Below are 19,276 nucleotides of genomic sequence, written 5' to 3'. Positions count from 1 at the left end.
AACAAAACAGCAATTAGACAAATGATACTGCCAAGCGCAGCACAGGATTCCCCAAACAGTAGGGATACAGAACAAACGCCATTTCAAATGATGAAACTTAGAGGCAGGTTTTTTGAGGACTTTTTAAAGAGTTCAGCTCTGCCCTACAAGTATAAACAACCTGCGAGAGTCTGGAGAGTGGACATGCATGTAGCATCCACGCAAGCAGAAGGAAAGGTGAAGTTAAGACAAACTACGGAGAGCGATATAACCTCACAACAATCAAGGTCACGGCAACTGGTGACCAAAGACTGAAGCATTTAACTGAAGATGCTTATTATACAAGTCTCCTCACTACGAATTCTAAGCTCCCAGGTGCTTACCAGGATCCAGAAAACAAGATAGAAAATGGAAACTGAGGGTGTACTTCAACATGGAATTATTCTGGAATAGCTCTATCTTAATTCCAAAACAGCTTCTTTATCTAGGTAAGAAATAAGTGACCTATTCAAAATTAAGTCTGCTGTGAGGCCAGGAGTCAAACTGTATCACCAAGATCCTCAACTTTTGATTTAAATACTGGTCCACTCTCACAACCCTTACTGTATCCCACTGTATGTAAAAAAAAAAAATAAATCAGTTAACTGAGCTGAGTTGGGGGGGAGGATAGCAGAAATGATAGCTGCTCACTGCACTAAACCTCTTCTGTCTCAAGAACAACTCAAGTTCTAGTCTCACGACACAATGTGACTGGAAATACTACTCAAAAGGAAAGAACTTTCCCAGAGTAGGCATTAAGTACCAAGAACATTTAGCTGTCATCATTGCTTAACAGTCTCACAGGACAGAAACATCAGAATCCAGTTCCCTAAGTTCTCTAGCACATTATATTTAAAGGCTGTTTTAAAATTAAGATCCAAGCAGTGAGAGAAGAAAGATTTTCCAGAATTGCTGCTAACAAAAGAACATGGCATGTTTTAGGCTTCTTTTAAATGACAAAGTTATATATATATATAAAAAGATTACTTATACTACATCTAATAAGAGATGAGAATCAATTTGAGAGTCAAGTAGGTGATGTGTTTTAAGTATCATTTATTGCCAACTTGAAGACAACATTCCTGAGTCTGACTATGGAACAGGTGTGTTCGTACACAGATTTGTACCCAAGGAACGGAAGCAAGTTTTAGCTTGGTTTCTTCCAGACTAAGACTGAATGGACACAGCCCTCTCAGAGCCCACTTGTTTTAACTTTCTAAGCCAAGACAAAGAACACTGGCAATAGAGCAGAGCACTTATCTTACTAGACACAACAAGCAGGAGGCTATCCTTCTATTTATCCTTCTGCTCAAGGATTAGCAGAGTATCTATAGAGAGATACAGAATGTTTTCAGATATTAAAAGTGATTATAAAGAAAGCAGGACAATCCTAACCATCAACAGCTGAAAAACAGTAACAGATAAGAGCTCTTTTAGGCTGAAGTTGCAGCCCCACAGGTGGTTCTGCAGTAGCAGGAAGCCTGCTCCACTGAAGGGGAACAGCCAGTCATTCTGAAGTTATTGCAAGAACACTGCCTAGAAACACACAGCACAAGTGACAGCAAAGATGCTGTTTCAGCACAGATTTTATTTACAGTCTTTCCTCAGTTCAAGAGACACAATTTATCAAGTAAGATTTTTTTTTAACGAGTATATTCTTTCAGACCACTGTCTTTTTAAAAAAAAAAGTTTCCTTATCTATATCAACCTCAACATGGAGGCAGAGTTTTCCTCCCATAAACCTGTATTTATCCTCACTCCTTCCACAGTGTTACTCATTATCTATCCTTTATGTTTTTCAAACTGCACTGGGTATTTTCTAATCTACGTGCACGCCTCAAAAATCACAGCTTTAAATGCTAGATTTTACAACCATTCATTATGCAACGTTTACAGCTCTACAGGTCAGAGAGCCTCGCTCTCTTCTGGCTCAATGCATACCTCTTAACGCATACGTTAACCCTGTTGTTCAGCTGAAGTTTCTGCAGCAGCTCCTGTCTCCACACTACCACCTCGGCTGTGCCCGGAGATGACCCGTCATGTGTAGTGCTACACAGTGAATTAGCAAAGGGAACTAATAATCCACATCAGCTATTTTCTGCTGGGCGATGAGGTTCTGATTTCCCCCCCATACGCTCATTTCTGATTTGGTTTATCAGATGTACCAGCCCGTGTGAAGAGCGCAGATCAGGAACTGCTTAGGACAGCACTGCCACTGGACAGCAGTTCGTGAAATGGTGCTGCTGCCTCAGTTTCTAAATGAATTAACAGCTAGAAGAGATATGCCTACCTATGCCAAAATTACTGTTTAAATGGCAGAATTAACACTCTTAGCATGGCAAAATTTAGGCATATTCCTGTTACTTTGAGTCCCAGGAGGAAAAAAAAAAAAAAAAAAAAAAGAAAAAAATCAGTACTGATTCTGTCAGCATATAATTACGAAGCAGTGCAGAGTACTCTAGGTCAAACCAAATGCTTTGTAGTATGGTTCAAGACGTTCAAATGTATCCAACAATGATCCACAAGTAGTAATGGGTGCAGAACAGTAAGAGAGAGGACATCTCTTACCCTAAAAGCAGGCCTCTGTTTCCCAAACAAACTGGCAAGTCATTACCTTTACTTTCCACCCCTGCCAGAGTACTGCTTGCAGAGTAGTGCTTGTGCTTAGCTGAATAGTCTTTGGCATTGTAAGAAGCTGCATTTAACATTTATCTACTTGTTGTAACTGATAGCTTTTTTCATTTACTAAAACCTTGAGCACTGAATCTTTACGTATCAAAAGTAGGAGAACACTTAAGCGCTTGAGCACCTCTGTAACTCCTCTTACTGAATTCAGCAGAATGTGTGAAACTGAGTGCCGGGCAATCCTTTTGATACCTTCCCTCTGTGACCCTGAAAATCTTTACCTGAAAACAGGGATACGCTTAGGGGAAACTGGAAGATTTACTCTAAGCACATCTGACATTTTTATTTTCTCTTCATTCAACAGAACTCTCAAGACTCCACGTTGGAGTTTTCGCTTCTAGTCAGGTTAGGTCCTATCACAATACGTGCTGAAAGGTATAGCTTAGGGCAAAGTTAGATGCAAGATAGCTTTTACACGACGCAATTGGCTGAATCCAACCCAAAGTAGTAGAAAGAGAGGGAAACCAAGACAAGCCTTATTCCTCACGATGTAATCACTACAGTCGGCGGCCGTGGTTACACACACGGCGTGTGACAACTGCTGCAGCCCCTTCAGCGCTTATGCAAAGTAACTTTTCATCCACCCAAGCATGAAATCGTTTCGGTGCCCGAGAGCTCTTAAATTCCAAGGGCAGCACAAACACGCCAGCCATCAGCTCCCTTTTACTCAGCCCCAACAACAGCAGCCCCCGGCTGCAGAGATGCCGACCGGCCGGCTCCCGGCGGGTGCCACGAAGCTGAGGGCGGGAGCGCACCTGCGCCGCGCACCCCCAGGAGGGAGCCGGGCGGGAGGGCGCCGATGCGCAGGGGACTCCGAGCTGCTGGCGGCCGCGTTTAAACGCCGGGCGCACAGAAGGGGCCGCACGGCTGCAGCTCCCGTAAGGAGGAGAAGGAGGAGGAGGAGGCGACAGCGTTTCGTCTACCAGCCCGGGGAAGGCAGGCAGGCGGGCGGGCCCCCGCGGCCCTGCCTGCCGGCGCGGCGGCGCCCTCCCGCCCCCCTCCGGAGGCTGCCGGCTCCCGTTACGTAACGCCCGGGGAGGGCCGGGGCACCGGCCCCTCGCCGGGAGGGACAGCGGCGGCGGCGGCGTGCTGCCACGTATCGCCCCCGCCCCCGCAGCGGCCGCCGCGGCGCCCGGACCCCGACGCTCCCCTCACGCCCCGACCCACCCACACACCACCGCCGCCGCCGCTCACCGGTGAGAAGCGCGGGCGGCGGGGCCTCACCTGAGGGAAGGGGGGGGCGGCTGACAGGGGACGGCGGCGGGGACAGACAACCGCGAGCTGCCCCGTGGCGCAACCGACCGCGCGCGGCCGGCCCCCGCCGAGGCTCTTATAGGCGCCCAGGCCACGCCCCCCCGTCCCGCGCGAGGCGGGGGGGCGGGGCGGGCGGGCGGCGCGCTACGTGAGCTCGGTCACAGCGGCGGCCGCCCCACTGCGCAGGCGCCGCCGCCACTCCACGTGGGCGCCGCCGGCGCGCGGCCCTCGGGGCGCCCCCGCCGCCCGCCCGGGGGGCGCAGCCGCTGGTCACCGCCTGCAAGGAGGCACCCGGAGCGTCCGGGTTCTGCCTGTTTAAGCACGGGGGGGCGGGAAAGAAGCGAGATGAAAATCGGAACCTCCACCAGGCATTTTTGGATTAAAAGTTCCCAGAAGAGGCCCAAAATGCCGGGAGCCGCGGGGGTCGCTGCCTGCAGCTCCCCCGAGGAGGCGGGTTTTTGCCGGAGGGCAGAGCCCAGACCAGGGCCCCGTGCTCCTGCCAAGGTCTCGCCAGGCCCGGCTCCCGGCCGACACTTCTGAATAGACATTCCAGTCGGCATTTGCTTTTTGACCGCAACAGCATGTTGTCGGTGATTCATGCTGGATGCACAATTTAGCATCATCTGCCTAGATTCTCGTTTCTGGAGCAGGCTGGCTAGCCAGCTCTCCTCACTCTTACTGAGTCTCGTTTATCTCTGACTGGTGCTTTAATTTCTATTGATGCTTTTGATTCTAAACCAACCTTGCACCTCCCGCTCTCCGACTGGTGTCATCTGCTACGTTTCTGTTCTATCACCCAAGTCCTTGCCGGTAGCCAATACTTTTGCCAGTCTTCCGCAAAGCTCAGGTGAAGATGTTTCCAGATTGACAGTACCTTGAAGCAGCCTCTCCTTCTTCCAGGGCTTTCATCTAAACTTTGCTGCTCCCAAAGGCATCTTGCAAAGCGGTATCAAAAGCCGCATCACAAAGCGTATCACCTCTCACCCCTCTCTGGCGCACAAGAGCTCTCGGCTAGCACAGAAAGACATGAAGCTGCTTGGATGTGTCTTGCCATGACGGATCTATGCTGACTGTTCTTTGTTTTTTAGGAGTTCATAAATAAACTAGTTATTTGTTCATTGTAGTTCCAGCAATTAAGTTAGAATCAGGGACATTCATAAGCAATTTTTCCTTTCTTTTTAGATGTGGGCTTCAAATAAAGAATCATCTCCTTACTAGCCTAGCCAGCCTGTGATCTTCCTTCTTTTAAGACAGACATTTTTGGTCACCCCTAGCTGGGAAGCTTTCACAACAACAATTACAGAGTGCTGGCAAAGACACAATGGATCAAAATCCCCTTCTATCACACATTCTTTAGCAGAGTTAATTTCAACTGGCTTAAAACCACCTCACTCCTAAGAGGTAACTGGAGGTTGCAGCAGAATCTATAACTAAGATTTCTTCCCTAAACTGTTACCTCAGCTTCAACTCTCTCAGCAACGTCTTTTGAAGAGCAAGCATCACAACATCAGGTGTTGTGCCCCATTTTGGGGAAGCCTAAGAGATATGCCATATCTCATCTCAGAAACAAACAACAACATTAAGTGAATTTAGTCATTTCTCGTCCAGATGTGGACACAGATGTGTCCGCACAGCCAACTACATCGCCAGTACTGCGAGTGCTGCTGCGCCAGAGCAGGAAGAAGGCCAGTTTTTAGTGGAACTATCCGTCAAAAAATAAGCCTTCCTTTCCTCTAGTTTTGGTCGTCTTCCAACAGAAATACAACTCCTACAACTAGCAGGAAACACTGGAATGATATCCAAGCTTCTAGCTGAGGCATCTAGTTAAAGCCCTATTATCCGAAGAGTCCATAATATCTAGCCAGAGATTTAACAGCAGCTTCTAGAGATTTGGCAAAACCTCATGCACTGTAGAGGCATTCAGATTCTTTCTAGCGAGATTCACTGCTTTCTCATCGTCTTCTGCACTATTCTGATATTTTTAGAAAGTAAGGCAGACAGTGGAGAACAACAACAAGTTTCAGCATGGGGCTGAAGGCAAAGAAATTTCTGCTAAAAGGAGCCCAGGATTTTGACATCTACCAAGCAGTCAAATCAAGAGCTGTTTCCAATAGTCATGGCATCATCTTGCACCATGAACCCCTTATCGGTGCTTTCCGCCGGTTAGGTAGAGAGTACTTATTTTCTCCTGTCTTCCTCAACTGTGGCACAGTCACTGACGTTCCAGTTGCATTAAAAGATTGTTTGTAAATTGCTCTATGCTGGACTTGTGCATTATCACCTGCTGTCAAACGCTGATGGGGTTGGGCAGCTTCAAGCAGGCCTTAGCAAAGCAATTTGCTATGTCAGCACCTTGTTAAGAAGCACTTCCTACCTCTAAGAAAAAGTGCAACAGGAACGCTTCTTGAGAGAGAAATGCAGCAGAACAAGTGGCTTTCAGACTTTCTTTAGGATTTGCAGAGCCCTGCGTGTTTTCTAGCAGAAGCACTGACTCCTTTGTAGCAAGCACAAGCCTAACGACATGCTTCCTTTTCTAAGCAATCCTGTAGAAGCACTCCATAGGTTCTAAGCTGAAGGATACTAAAAGAAAGGTCCCTCTAAAAGAAAAACGAAGCACAAGAGGCCTCATAAGAACACAACTGTAGTGGCTCACACCAAAGCTTTCTTTTAGCCCATGCTGCCTAGAATACTGTCATAGCCTCCAAACGCTTTTAACTTAGGGATGTTCTCAGCCTGATGTGGTCCATCTATTTAGCAACCCTCAGCGGAGTTCTCTGTTAAGTATTTCTCTCTTAAGCTAGAACTGTTTTGCATCCACAACATCCTTTACCTAGCAGTTGCACCATCCCTTAGCCAGGGCATGGAAAACCAGATCCACTTGTTCACTGGGAACGTGGCTCCAGCTAGTTATATTTGATTAACCAGGTTCCTGCATGGGAAGAGGCACAAAACAGTTGGTACCTATCCCTTACGCAGGCTGAAGTATCAGAACCTACCTAGTTCCTTGCAGTGGCCGTATTCCAAGTCTTTGATCATGCTTGTTGTCCTCTTTGAACCTTTTCCAGTTCTTCAGTGTCCTTTTAGAGACAACGGGCCGTGACCTGCATGCAGTGTTTAAGACATGGGTGAGTCATCTTTATATCATACCAAGCTAGCTCACAGTACTGCTTCACTTTCTAAGTGTATTAACAACTTAGGTTTACCCTTTGTAAAGAGAAGCAGCCTCATCTAGTTTCACACACGTTCATCAAACGGTGCTTGTGTGTCAATGCTAGTCTGCTCCCAAAAAAGTCATTATCTGCAGTCAAGAGACTGGATCCTGTATCATCAGTTATTTTGTGCAGCACAGCAAATCAGTGCCAGAGTTTGAGGATCTTCCCTAACCACCAGCAGCAGGGAGAGGAAAAGACAAAACACACACACACGCTACCCCAATAAGCTGAAATGAGCAAATCCTACTAAAATGCCTTTCAGATGTTAAGGTGTCTCCTCTACACCTGTGCAAGTCTTAGGAGCACAGAATGTCATCAGCAGTATCCAATTAGACAGTTTCTGTCTTTCAAGGTCCCCACCCTGAGTATGAGAAACTGTAGGAGTCCCTCATATACATAACATACACTACAAGTCTAACTTTAGAGCAAGGCCAGATTTGGTCAGTTTGCATCTAAAATTTAATGATAGAGGGAAAGACTACTCATTAACTTTCTCTTTAAAGAAGTGGTTTATCTTTCCTTGGTGTCTTCCTAAAAAAGGAATTTTTTTCTTTTTTTTTTTTTTTTTAACCAAGAAGTTTCTTGTGGCTTGACCATAAGTTTCCAACAGGATTTTGCTAGTTTTGGGTACTTAAAGCAATTAACAGTTGTTTTGCAAGGGCCAGCTGTTAGCAATTCTAATGCTTGTTTCTGGTTATTGGGGGCAGCTGGGAAGACACAGAACAGCAAGAAAAAGCAAGATTACTAGTATAACCACTATTAGCCTAGAATTACATTTTCCAGCCACCTCTTTGACTTGAAAAATCTTTTACCAACTGCTAATACCAATATAAGTATTTTACAAACCCAGATTTAAAAAAAAATAAAAATCTTAGCAACACAGGGCCAAAGATTTGCCTATTTTGCAATCTTGTCCATGTAAGAGATCACAACTATTTGTTCCCACTGCTTATGCCCTCCTTGCCTGCTCCTTTTGTTTGCTCTTCTTGCATCAGGAGAGTCTCAGGGATTCACTTCCTCTGGTGCCCTGCCAAAGCTCAAATTAGTAAGCTACAGGAAGCTGTCAGAGATGCATTTGTATGGCCAGGCCTTCAGTTCACTCACAGGATTGCGTCTTGCATGGAGTACAGTATCTGCAGGGGACAAAGAACAGTTTATAGATGCAATTCACACAACTCAACAGGCCAGTTCAAAAATACTTACAAAGATGCAACCCAGTGCCAAAGTAACAACTGATATTTGTTCTCCTTAAATAATTACGTGAATAAATGGCGAGAAAGCCTCTGTTGTTTTCAAAATAATCTCCCCTGCTTATGTGCTGCAGAAATATTTAATTGGACAATGTGCAATCATAAGCAGGCGTATGGACCCTTGGAGAAGGCACAAGGAATCTCTCATAGACTGCATGGCTTCCTACCGGTCAGATCAGTCACAGAAGTGACTCTAATCTTATTTTCTCTGCCTGTCTTCACACAGCACAGAGGCCAGGTGTATGTGATGGGGGCGAATCCATGATTTTTTTCAGCTGCATATAGCAATGAGAGGCTACAGCACTGCACTGCCTTCAAAGGAGTCTTTACGCTGCAGCATAGTGCTCTGGCTTTTAATCCTTCACGTGGATAGGGGTGCACTTGCCAAATGACCTATTGCTTTGGGCTGAACAAGGTGGAGAGGCTGTCCCAAGATTTGAGGTCCAAAGTATCCCCCCCAGGTGCTTCCTTCTAAAGCCAGCTCTTCTTGCAAGATCCATTTCTGGGGGCAGTTAGGGTCAATAAATCTGTTAGTTTGTTTTAACAGCAGGGTGGATACTTCCCTTAGAGATTATATTTCAATCCTTTATCTTATTAAGGGAAGATGTGTTTTGTCCATTAATCCAATTAGGCTAGTGGATTAATAAGATTGGGCTTGCTCTGTTTCAGGAAGTACACAAATAGCAGTCAAGCATTATTAAACCTAAACTTGTAAGTAACACTGGTAACAAGAGTGCTATTTCCCTGCATATTCTATTTATTATTATTACAAGCTATGCTCTCAAATTACATGACGTGACTTCTCGATTAGAATGTCTCAATTCATAACCAAAAAGCAAAAAAGCTACCCTGAAAATATTTACTTTCATATGTTTATAAAATTCTCTTTGTGCTAAATATAGGCAGGTAGGTTCCAGCCCAGAATAATGTTTTCAGTACTTGAGAGGAATCTGTTTGTTCAGTTATAAAGGCATGAAAACTATTTGTCATTATTCTGACATCTGTCTTGGCAAAGCGCGCTTTCTAATCAGAGCTATTCACTTGCAAATTTAACTCCGGGTTTGGGTGCTTGAACACTGAAGAGGTCCGTCCTTTAGATATATACAGCTCTTGGCATATTTTCCTGTTTGAGGACATATGGTCCTTAACTTTAAACAATGCTCTTGTGTTACCGATACAAAAAACAGAAGCTTGGGGGAGAAAAAAAAAAAAAGACAAAAAGAAACTACCAGGAACAAACTCCTCTGCTAACAACAGCTCAAATTACTGCAGCAGCGTTGTTCTCATAAGAACTTCTGCTTGGCAAAATACAGCATGTGGGTTTCTGATAGAATGAAGCAGGTGTGGGGGGGGAAAAAAAAAAAAAAAAAAGAGTTTACTCTCAGGCAGCCTCACTAACTCCAGGAGTTAATCAAAATCCAGAGCAGAGAGTCAGCCATCTAGCCTTGCCAAGGGCTTGCAAACAGCCTGTGCAGAACTACATTTCCCAGCGCTCCCAGTGGGGCAAGAGCGACTCAGGCCCTGTAAGGCAGCTGCTCCGCTCTTTGCTGTCGGAGCAGTGCTTCAGAGGTCAAGGTGGGACTCTGGTAGCTGATCCCTGCTGCTGGAGACAGCAATCCTTTTGCACAGAGCACAGTAAGTGGGGAGAACGTGTGGGGGATGCGGGCCTAGATCCACCTCCTGCTGGCTGTACAGCCTAGGTGAGATTTACAGGCAAGACAGGGGAGTTTGGGCCGGCCTCCCGAGATCAAGTTTTTACCGTCTCAGAGTTTTCAGTGATCCTAACCAAAATCTGGCATTGCGGTTCCTAGGAAGGAAGGGGTTAAACGCCTGCATACATTTCATGGTTCCAGGTACAAGCTATTCCTCTGGTCCCAGCCGGTCACATCCTGCTGCTCGTTCCAGAGCAAAGTGCAGAGCTGTTTGTAAACTCCTCGATTCAGTGCTGGCTGCCGTGCCGGAGATTTTCACACACCGGGCTATGCAAGACGTGGGGGTGGAGAAGCGACGGACACGTAATCATCGCACGACAAAATCATTTCAGACACGGTCTCTGCAACAGTCGCCATCCTCCCATGTGTCTGCCTGAGCGCATTGGCAGCGTGCTGACTTCCCGCTGCTGCGGCTGAAGCGCCGAGCAGGGATGCCGATGCTCTCCCCAGCAGCTTCCACGACATGCTTGGCTCCCCCATCTCCCCAGGGGTCATCGCGGTGAAGACCACCCTCAGCTGAGACAGTGGGAAAGAGGGATCCGGGGCAGAGATGTCAGAAGCCGCAAGGCAAAGCCTCCATGCTGCTGGCTACAGAAACTGCCTCCACGTACAGATAGGAGCCTCTGCTTAGGCACCACTCAGGCTCAGGAGCCATCGCTGACCTTTACCGAAAGGAAGGACTCACAGACTCTTCTTTAGCACTGCTTATGTGTTTGTAAATCAAAGCAAACATAACTTCCTCCTTAAAGGGCTTCAAGTTCTATGGTTGAAAAGTGAAATATTCAAAATAATCATTAAGGATCATGAATCATAGTTCATTTTTATTTCCAATGAAGGCTAGAGATGGTAGCGTTTCTGGCTATTTTCTGACATCCTGAAGCTGAGTTCAAACTGCAGTCTGTGACTGCCTGGGCTGAAAATGTGGTAGGATCCTTTGGCACAAAAAAACATTCATAGCTGGAGATGATCCAATTCAGCTGCAACTGCTGTCTCTTGTCTAACTCGGGGAATTCTCTTCCGCAGCTGATATTTTGTCTTTCATTCTCTTCTGGCATCAGCGCCTTTCCCACAGATCTACTGTGCGCTGCAATAGGATGTTCAGTTGGATCGAGGCCATTACAACTGTGTAGGAAACAAACAAGAGAGCAGCCACCTTCGCTGCTCTTCTCCCCAGGGATACAGGAGTTTAGGACAGGAGCATTGAACCTAGTCTTACAGCAATTTCTGTAAGACTTTCTGTGCACACTCACAGATGGAAACAAACTGAGGTATCTTTAAATAGTTTTAAGAATTGCCTGAAACTGGGTTTGATGTGTGACGAGAGACTAAGACCAAAGTGATAACTTTAGAAAGCAGATGCCAGCATTCTGCAGACCCTGTGAGAGGGAGATTTCTGGTAGCAGTAGGTTATTGCACCTTTTAAATCAAACTTAACTTTGTAGGGCCGCTGCATTATATGCTATGTTTCTCTTTTTAGGCAGAGACAGCTACCTGTAGGTGTTGGTTATGGCTGCAATTTATCAAGCGGTGTATAGAAGAGCTTCCTCTCTCTTCTGCAGGTTACACTCTACCTATGTGAGAAAAATGAGGTAAGTTCTTATCTGATTCTTGTGTACAGTGAGAAGACCAGAGTTTGGCACTCTTGTGTCTACTGTCACAAGCAGCCGCACCTAAATCTAACCCGGAGGTTAATCTTTTTAACAGTTCAGCAATAATATAGTAATGCTATGTGAGCTCTGTAAATGATAACAGTCAAAATCCCTCCACTCCCTTCGTCGCTGATAAGAACTGCTTCTCTCAGGCTGAAGCTCTGTTAATGAATGCCTATGCTTGCTGTCCTAGCTAAAGATCTCTGAAAATACGAGGCAGACTTGAAGTAATGCCGCTCACCTCATTTTAAATACTACTTCAAACAGTCTGAAAGAAGCACATCCTGACACCCTTTTTCCAATGATTGCTTTTCCTAACTAACTCAGGTCCCGGCCAGCTGGGCCGGAAGACTTCAGCCTGGTCTTTACCCCTCACGTCAGTGTGACAGGTGGAATGCACCCTGCAGTGATGCACGTAGCCTGATGGGAAGCGTATTCAACATCCAAAGTGCTCAGTAGCCTTGCCAAACAGGACTTGGAGCCATCCAGATTGGGGGGATAAAAGGGAAGATCAAGGTTTCCTGCACACAAATGATCATGTCTATAAAGAAGACCTCTTGCATTAAGAGACTGGGTTACTGATCTTCTCCGGTGTCCAGAACTTGAGGCTACTTGTGTGGTAGTAAGAATTGCAATATTTTCTGCCACACAGCACCTTCACTAGAGGCTACAGCCCACCAAAGAGTAGACTCAGCTGTTGAAAACTCTAGAAGCATGTGGAGTACGTAAAAATCTGTACTGTCCATTCAGCCCCCCCTGCTCTGTGCAAAAGAAATGTGTCCAAATAAGCATAATGCGGGTAATCTCAACATGATCTTGAATTCGTCTTCCCAATTCTTTTCTCACTACAGATACTTAAACGAGCTAAAGGAAGATGATAGTCTTTGTAGACAAGCCCAGACCTCAGGAACTTTCTACCTCTTTCACAATCTCTCCCCCTTCCTGCAGAAAGTTGGAAAGAAATATTTGGTACCACAGCTCAGTGCAGCAGGTAAGCAGGTGTCCGGAAAGAAACACCTCCTGCATTACACAGCTGAAATGATACAGAGTCATTTGCAATAAGCAACCCCTTACATGGGGGTTGAAAATCTATCACGCTGTGCAGGAACGTCCTGCTATATGCAGCACGCTATTTGTTAACAACCAAAGATTATTTAGAGTTAAAACTGTGGCATGCAGACACAAGCTCTTCACACCCATACGGTATCAACATATACCTGATCTGTTTTGAGAGGATCAGTTTTAAACATTTGGGACCATGCCTTTTGAAGAAAAAGGGCTGGCAGGAAAATAAGCAAGGTCTAACTGACAAAGGTTATTTGGTGTAATGCAGGAAAAGTTTTCTTTGAGAGAACGAGATTGGCTGGTATAGGACAGAAGCAGAATGGACAGCTGCTCCCCAAGCATTACAACATTTGCACCTTTAGCCTGACATGGTCAAAACTTCCAACAGCTAGGAGGAAAGCCAGACTTTTGGCCTCCATCTGGGTGGGACCACCTGTCTGGTCCCCTCTCTCACATGAGCACCCTGCCTTGAGCCAAGATCATAGAATCACAGCATCATAGAATTGTTCAGGTTGGAAAAGACCTCTAAGATCATCGAGTCCAACCGTTAACCTATCACTGCCATGTCCCTAAGCACCACATCTACACGTCTTTTAAATACCTCCAGGGATGGGGACTCAACCACTTCCCTGGGCAGCCTGTTCCAATGCTTGAAAACCCTTTCGGTGAAGAAAGATTGCATGTCCCTTGAAGATCCAGAGAGAGCACCATGGTTGTATGAATTTGCTTTCATCACAGTTTTTTCTTCCCATTTCCCCTGTTGTTTAGAGATGAAAAGGATCCTGGAGAAATTCAAAGAGACTGAACAGTGGATAGAGAAGTCAGTGCTGATCGGTTGTTCAGACGAGCACGTACCACACTTTGCCCTGGATTTAGGTTGGGATGACTCTTCTTTCATCTGTGTCAGCATCGCGTTTGATGCACTGAGATGAAGATGCTGCCTAGGCAGCATCCCTAGTCCTTGCTGGGCGAACATTTACTGCCAAAGAGGACTCAGTTGAGTCTCTGTAGGAGCTGTTATGAGCATGGCAGGTCAGAGCCACAGAACTGCACTGCTGTGTTAGTAAAGGTGGGCTGTTGGCAGGTCACTTAACATTTGGGAATATTACCACTGGTGTGATGTCACTTCCACGGGAACTTCCAGAAATTGTATACCGGAACAATGAAGGGCGTAAAGTTGGGATAATAACCACAATTTATGAGATCAAAGATTTTTTGTTATTGTTGTTTTTTTAAACAGGAGCCTTGGAGAAATCAGCCATTGAGTCTGAACTCAAGGGATCATTTACTGACTTACGAAAGGCTCTCTTTGTAGTGGACGGGAAAGATTCTCCTTTGCTGGCTTTGGTATTGTACAGGATTTTTTACTTTAAGAAGTTGCAGTTTCTAGCATCAACCCTTCTCCTTGTCTCCCATATTGTTTTATGATTTAATACGTATTGTGGAAGTACCTACTTTTCAGTGACCTAGGTACAAACACTATAAATTACAGCAGTCTTCCCGTTTGTGATCCCAAAAGCAAGCTGCAACAGAAAGAGAAACAGACAAGTGGTTTAAAAATGACCGCAGTAATTAGCCATTTAGCACCAACCTGCTGCATGTCCAGTGTGAAACATACTGATCTTATCAGTAGACATAGCAATCCCAGTTTGTCCTCAACAACTATCAGACACTATTTTTCTGTAATCTTCTAGACAAACTGAATTTCATGAATGAACTCATAGATCTTCTCTCAGAGCTGCTCTTTTAAAACTACTCACTTATAAGCTGTTACTCTGCAGATGCTGTATCTTTGGAGGTCCTAAGAAAAGACTTGTGTGAAAATCAGCTGTCCTGACCCATAAGTAGAAATAGCTCATGTTTCTTTTCCTGCTCTATAATGTTTGTGGTGCTTGGGCTATTTTTCAAGAAGGTATTCAGGGTTGGAGACTCCTTAGAATAGTTCATTTCCCATTACTACTTCCAGTATATCCCAATAAAGAACAACTCTTCCCCACCTCCCCCGAACATGCTCAAATTTGGATGCTAAAGCAAGAAGCATGAAACATTGATTGCAGAGTCTGCCATTTTTCAAAGCAGTCCCTGTACGTAATTTACCTTTCTGTGGCTTCCAGACATAATCAGAGTTTATCCACATGACTGCATGCTGGGGAGAAGACAGCAAAGACTGCTCTGAACCATCTCTTTGCCCCATGTATAAATAAGATTTGTGTTTCTCTCTTGGTGTTCACAGGCCCAGTCTCTTCTCCGGTGGCACGATTCCCACCAGTATTGTAGCAAAACTGGGCAGCCCACTCAGAAAAACGTAGCTGGCAGCAAGCGTGTCTGCCACGGCAACGGAATAACTTACTATCCGCAGGTGAGCCCCTGAACAGCCAAGGTAAGCAACACAGGGTCTCTGTGGTGACAAGCCAGTGCTGCTGGGACACATGGAGGGGAACCTGTAAAAGGCAGCAGGAGTGCTTTGCATGTAGCTGGGTACTTTGTCTTTAGTGTTCATCCAGTGACCCCCAACCAGCTAGGAAAAGCAACAATTTACACTTACTTGTTTGGTCTGAACTCCTTGCTTTGCTTTTTGCTGCATTTGCTAGATGTCTCCAGTGGTTATCACCCTGGTGTCTGATGGGAGCCGGTGCCTCCTCGCACGACAGCCCTCATTTCCCCAGGGGATGTACACCGCTCTGTCAGGCTTCTGTGACGTGGGTAAGGTGGTCTCTGATCCAGCACGGTGTCCTCGGACATGCAGGGCGTGGGGGCAGAAGGATGAGACATCAAGCGAACAAATGCCTGTTCACAGAGGAGGACAGAAACATAGGTGATATCAGGGAAAAACATACTGGATCTAAATAGATTAGTGTTGCCATTCAGACAGAATTCAAAATAGCTGTATGCATCTGAAGAGAATGGGAATTATGGGTGTATATCACTTGCTCTAGTCCCTGATGGTAAATACAAGTATAAGACTCCCCAGGTTAGAACACTGGATACTTTTTTAGTCCGTTTTGTGTCTAGTGCAGTCTAGCTCAGAAGAAAAACTACAGACCTCTTGTTACAGGAGGGAAAATGACTTAAAAAGGGAAATGATGAAGAGAGACAGTATTGTTCTGTCCACCAGCTGTATATAGACAAGGCCAAAAATGTCTCTGATGCCTCTGTTTAAGGGAGGTAACCATTGTTGATTAATTTAATTGAGCATCCTGCTGACAAGTGTTTCCAGGCCAGCACAGTCGGAGCTCCTGCGTGTGCGTGAGCGGTCAGGGCTAGAACACCTCAGAAATGACTGTGCCTACGTTTTCTTTGCCACGGTTTGCTGCCCTGAGGCCAGGCCGTCCTTACCTAACCTTGGTTGCTTCTAGGTGAAAACGTGGAGGAGACAGTCCGACGAGAGGTGGCAGAAGAGGTGGGCCTGGAGGTGGAGTCACTCTGGTACTCAGCTTCTCAGCATTGGCCCTTTCCCAGCAGCTGCTTAATGATAGCTTGTCACGCCTTGGTGAGAGCACAGCAGGCTGAGGTGAGCAGACTCAGGTTCCCCTGAGGCATTTTGCTGCCCACCTTACATAGCAAAATCTCTTTCAGTCCACAGACTTTAATTTGTAGAGTATCAGATCCTCTCTAAATGCAGTTTTCCATCGGCTTTCTCCACAAGTGAAAAACAAACTTCAAAATAATCGTTTCTTCTGTTGCAACATGCCAGATTTTGCACAGATCACTGTATAAATATAAGCCCAGAGCCCAGCACCCCTATATTTTTTCCTCTGAATTTTGCAGAGCAGGTACTCTCTAGTATTTATATCTATTTGCCATAGAACATGCAGATTCTGCCATGTTAATTACTGTGCTCAGCCACTGGTGCTTTGCAGGCCAGTGCCACGATGGAATAGGGCTACCTGATTTGTGGCTTCCCTAAGGAAACCAAGACAACAAAGCACTGGTGGATAGTAATGATGTCCTTTCCTGTACTGGCATCAGCACTTAATTCAGGCATGAATAAAGCACTCTGGGCATTCTAGCATAGGATCTTTGTGGGCGCAAGAACAAGCCAGGCACTGCTGCCCCCATTTAAATCTGATTTAAGGAATTGGTACTCTCTCAATTCTTTCCAGATCAGTATGAACAGCCTGGAACTAGAGGAAGCCCATTGGTTTGGTCTGGAGGAAATCGTGGAGGGTCTCAAGAGAGACCCCAGATCTTCAAAGCAAGACGATGGTAGTTTTTTACCCTGGTTCCCTCCCAAACAGGCCATTGCTCACCAGCTGATTTGTGAGTGGGTTAAGCAGCAAACTTCCCAGCCGGCTTAGCCACGACTTGATGAAGTCTGCGATTCTACCAGAACTAGAAAAGCTCGACACAAAAGCTTCCAAAGTTACTGAAGGCAAAGTCTGTGAGGATAGCACCAGACTGATGGCACTCTTACACTCAGATACATAGACCTACAAAGGCATTTCTAAACTGATCATCCTCAGACAATTCCATGTACAGTGGATCACCTTTGAGATCCCATGACTTGCAGTAAATGTACACTAAAATTCTTAGTCCCAAAGCATCAAACTTACTATGACCAGCTGCTGCTGTTGCCCAGCAAGCAACAGAAGAGTGAGCCTCTGGCACCTGTGTCCCATTTTCCTCCATTTTATCCATCTTGGATGGATATCAAATGCACAGTTTTTCCAGAGAAAAATAAAGGGACAGCGGGGCCTTTCAGTGTACACATTTATATGGATCTGGAAGAACTATCAAAAAAACAGAAAAAAAGCCACTGCTGGTATGCTCTCCCCTTCTTCTGTTTCCCTTCCTATTCAATCTTCCAGTTTCATATAAAACATCTTATTTTTTTTGCAAATGTTAAGTGGGCTGCTACTCCGTTGAGATATCTGAGCAACTAAAAACATCTCTAGAGGCACCATTTTCCCCACCAGTAAGACAGTGTTACTTCCATCCCAAGGAAGAGAGAACAGAGCTATCTGGTGGTGGAGAGCGGAAGAGCAAAACCTACGTATAAGTATATTAGAACCCAGATAATGCAAAGGTGAGAGGAACTGCTGCAAGAAAGGACTGCACTTCCAACAGAGAAAAAATCTGAAAGGCACAGTGCCTTTTACCCTGTCCCAAAAGTCTGTGGCTTGCCTGGAAAGCTGGTCTCGTGTTACTGATGAAATGGTATCACATCTCTGGAGGGAGAGCAAGAAAGAGACAGTCTGGTTGAGGAAAGCTTAGTCAGAGATGGATGGAAGGATGTTTGATCTGCTGCTGATTCAGGCTGACGGTCCTTTCTGCCTACTTGGTCAGAGTTCAAATGCCAGGATTGCAAAGCCATCAGTAGAGATACTTGAAGGGGGAACAGGAATGTATCACTGACTGCCACCATTAGGATTCGTTGCAGGTGAAAAACTTTTTGAGCAATGGTAAAAATCTGGACTCATGACACCGGAGCAATAAGTAAAAAAGGCGGCTTTCTCACACCGTTGAGACATGCTTTGTTCCCTCAGGTTAATTTTACTTTAGAAGGTTGGGAGGGGATTCTTTCAGGTCACAGTGGCATGTGCACACACCTTTTCCACCCTTGCTAACCCTCAGTCAATAAAACCCACGCGTCAGAGCATGTCTTTCATGTTTGTGAACTCGATCTGTCAGTCATCCCGGTAAGAATGTATTCTGGTACAGCCAAGGGCATTGCTTCCTCCCCTCCAGCCCAGCCAGAGACACCACAGGAGCCCACGCACCACTGAACTGAACTGCAACACTCCTGCATCCAGTTTCCTTTGAAATATGTCTCGCTGCCTCTCTTCATAGTAGTTCCTCCTGCTTTCTCTCCCATCACACCATTTTGATTCCCCAGCATTTCTCTCTTCCTCTCTCATCTCTGGAATCTGCCATTTTCATTTTCAGCCTCACTCCTTTCTTCCCCTTCTCTGCAGTAGAAGATATCAAAGAGTTAGATAGATACGCACCAGCAAGATATTCCCACCTCTCATCCTCCTTCCTACTTCTCCTTAATGCCTTCCCAGCTCACCCTTAGGTAGTTCATTAATGTGCCCCGAGCTTGCTTCTAGTGTACAACATCCAGCTCGATGAACTTAGTACTTTTTAATATCCACACGTGATCTGTTCTCCCAGTGGCAGGAAAAGGACTAAGAAGTAAAAACAGCAAGAAGTAGTACATATGAGTGAAAGGAGGAACGGCTGTGTGACTTCTGCAGTAATCTGAGCTTTGTGTGGTGTGGTTTTGTATTTTTACGGTACATACTTGCAGTGTATCTTTGTGAAACCAGCTACAGTGTGATCAGATTCAACATCGGAGAAAATTCACCTGTGTTTGGGCAACACTGGGTTACTCTGCGTATTAAATGATGGTTTTTAACATCAACATGCAGGCTATCGGTGAGCTCTAACTGAAAGAGAGCAAGTACTGACTGACACCAGCTCCTTCAGAA

At 45.6% G+C, this 19,276-nt stretch overlaps 2 protein-coding genes across 10 annotated transcripts in view; one reads left to right on the top strand and one right to left on the bottom strand.

The window, feature by feature from the left end:
• P4HA1 (prolyl 4-hydroxylase subunit alpha 1) overlaps window positions 1-6,972 on the bottom strand; it is a 38,185-nt gene extending 31,213 nt beyond the window's left edge. For 4 of the 6 annotated variants that reach the window (XR_015706693.1, XR_015706692.1, XM_087766851.1 and 1 more), the window contains exon 1: window positions 3,928-4,066. The gene's annotated coding sequence lies outside the window, so the exon portion shown is untranslated. Of the gene's footprint in view, window positions 1-3,897; window positions 4,067-6,953 lie in introns of those variants that run through there. The other 2 variants (XM_087766852.1, XM_087766850.1) reach the window with 2 other exon arrangements.
• On the top strand, window positions 3,863-18,441 carry NUDT13 (nudix hydrolase 13). Of its 4 annotated transcripts, none has more exons than XM_087766859.1 (9): window positions 3,863-3,899; window positions 11,609-11,720; window positions 12,632-12,771; window positions 13,614-13,721; window positions 14,086-14,192; window positions 15,079-15,204; window positions 15,437-15,548; window positions 16,202-16,356; window positions 16,949-18,441. In XM_087766859.1, exons 2-9 carry the CDS (start codon window positions 11,638-11,640, stop codon window positions 17,141-17,143), a joined length of 1,026 nt encoding a protein of 341 aa, XP_087622985.1. In that variant the 5' UTR covers window positions 3,863-3,899; window positions 11,609-11,637; the 3' UTR covers window positions 17,144-18,441. The 4 variants fall into 4 exon arrangements, with proteins under 4 accessions (XP_087622985.1, XP_087622983.1, XP_087622986.1 ...); XM_087766857.1 differs by lacking the exon at window positions 3,863-3,899 and adding an exon at window positions 9,929-10,054; XM_087766858.1 differs by lacking the exon at window positions 3,863-3,899 and adding an exon at window positions 10,287-10,846.
• The last annotated feature ends 835 nt before the right edge of the window (window positions 18,442-19,276 follow it).

This window comes from Nipponia nippon, unplaced genomic scaffold (genome assembly GCF_047370975.1).
Source record: "Nipponia nippon isolate SJK-2023a ecotype South Korea unplaced genomic scaffold, ASM4737097v1 scaffold_3, whole genome shotgun sequence".
Lineage (NCBI taxonomy): Eukaryota > Metazoa > Chordata > Aves > Pelecaniformes > Threskiornithidae > Nipponia > Nipponia nippon.
Note: the sequence above shows the minus strand (reverse complement) of the source record. Positions and strands in the feature narration are given on the sequence as shown.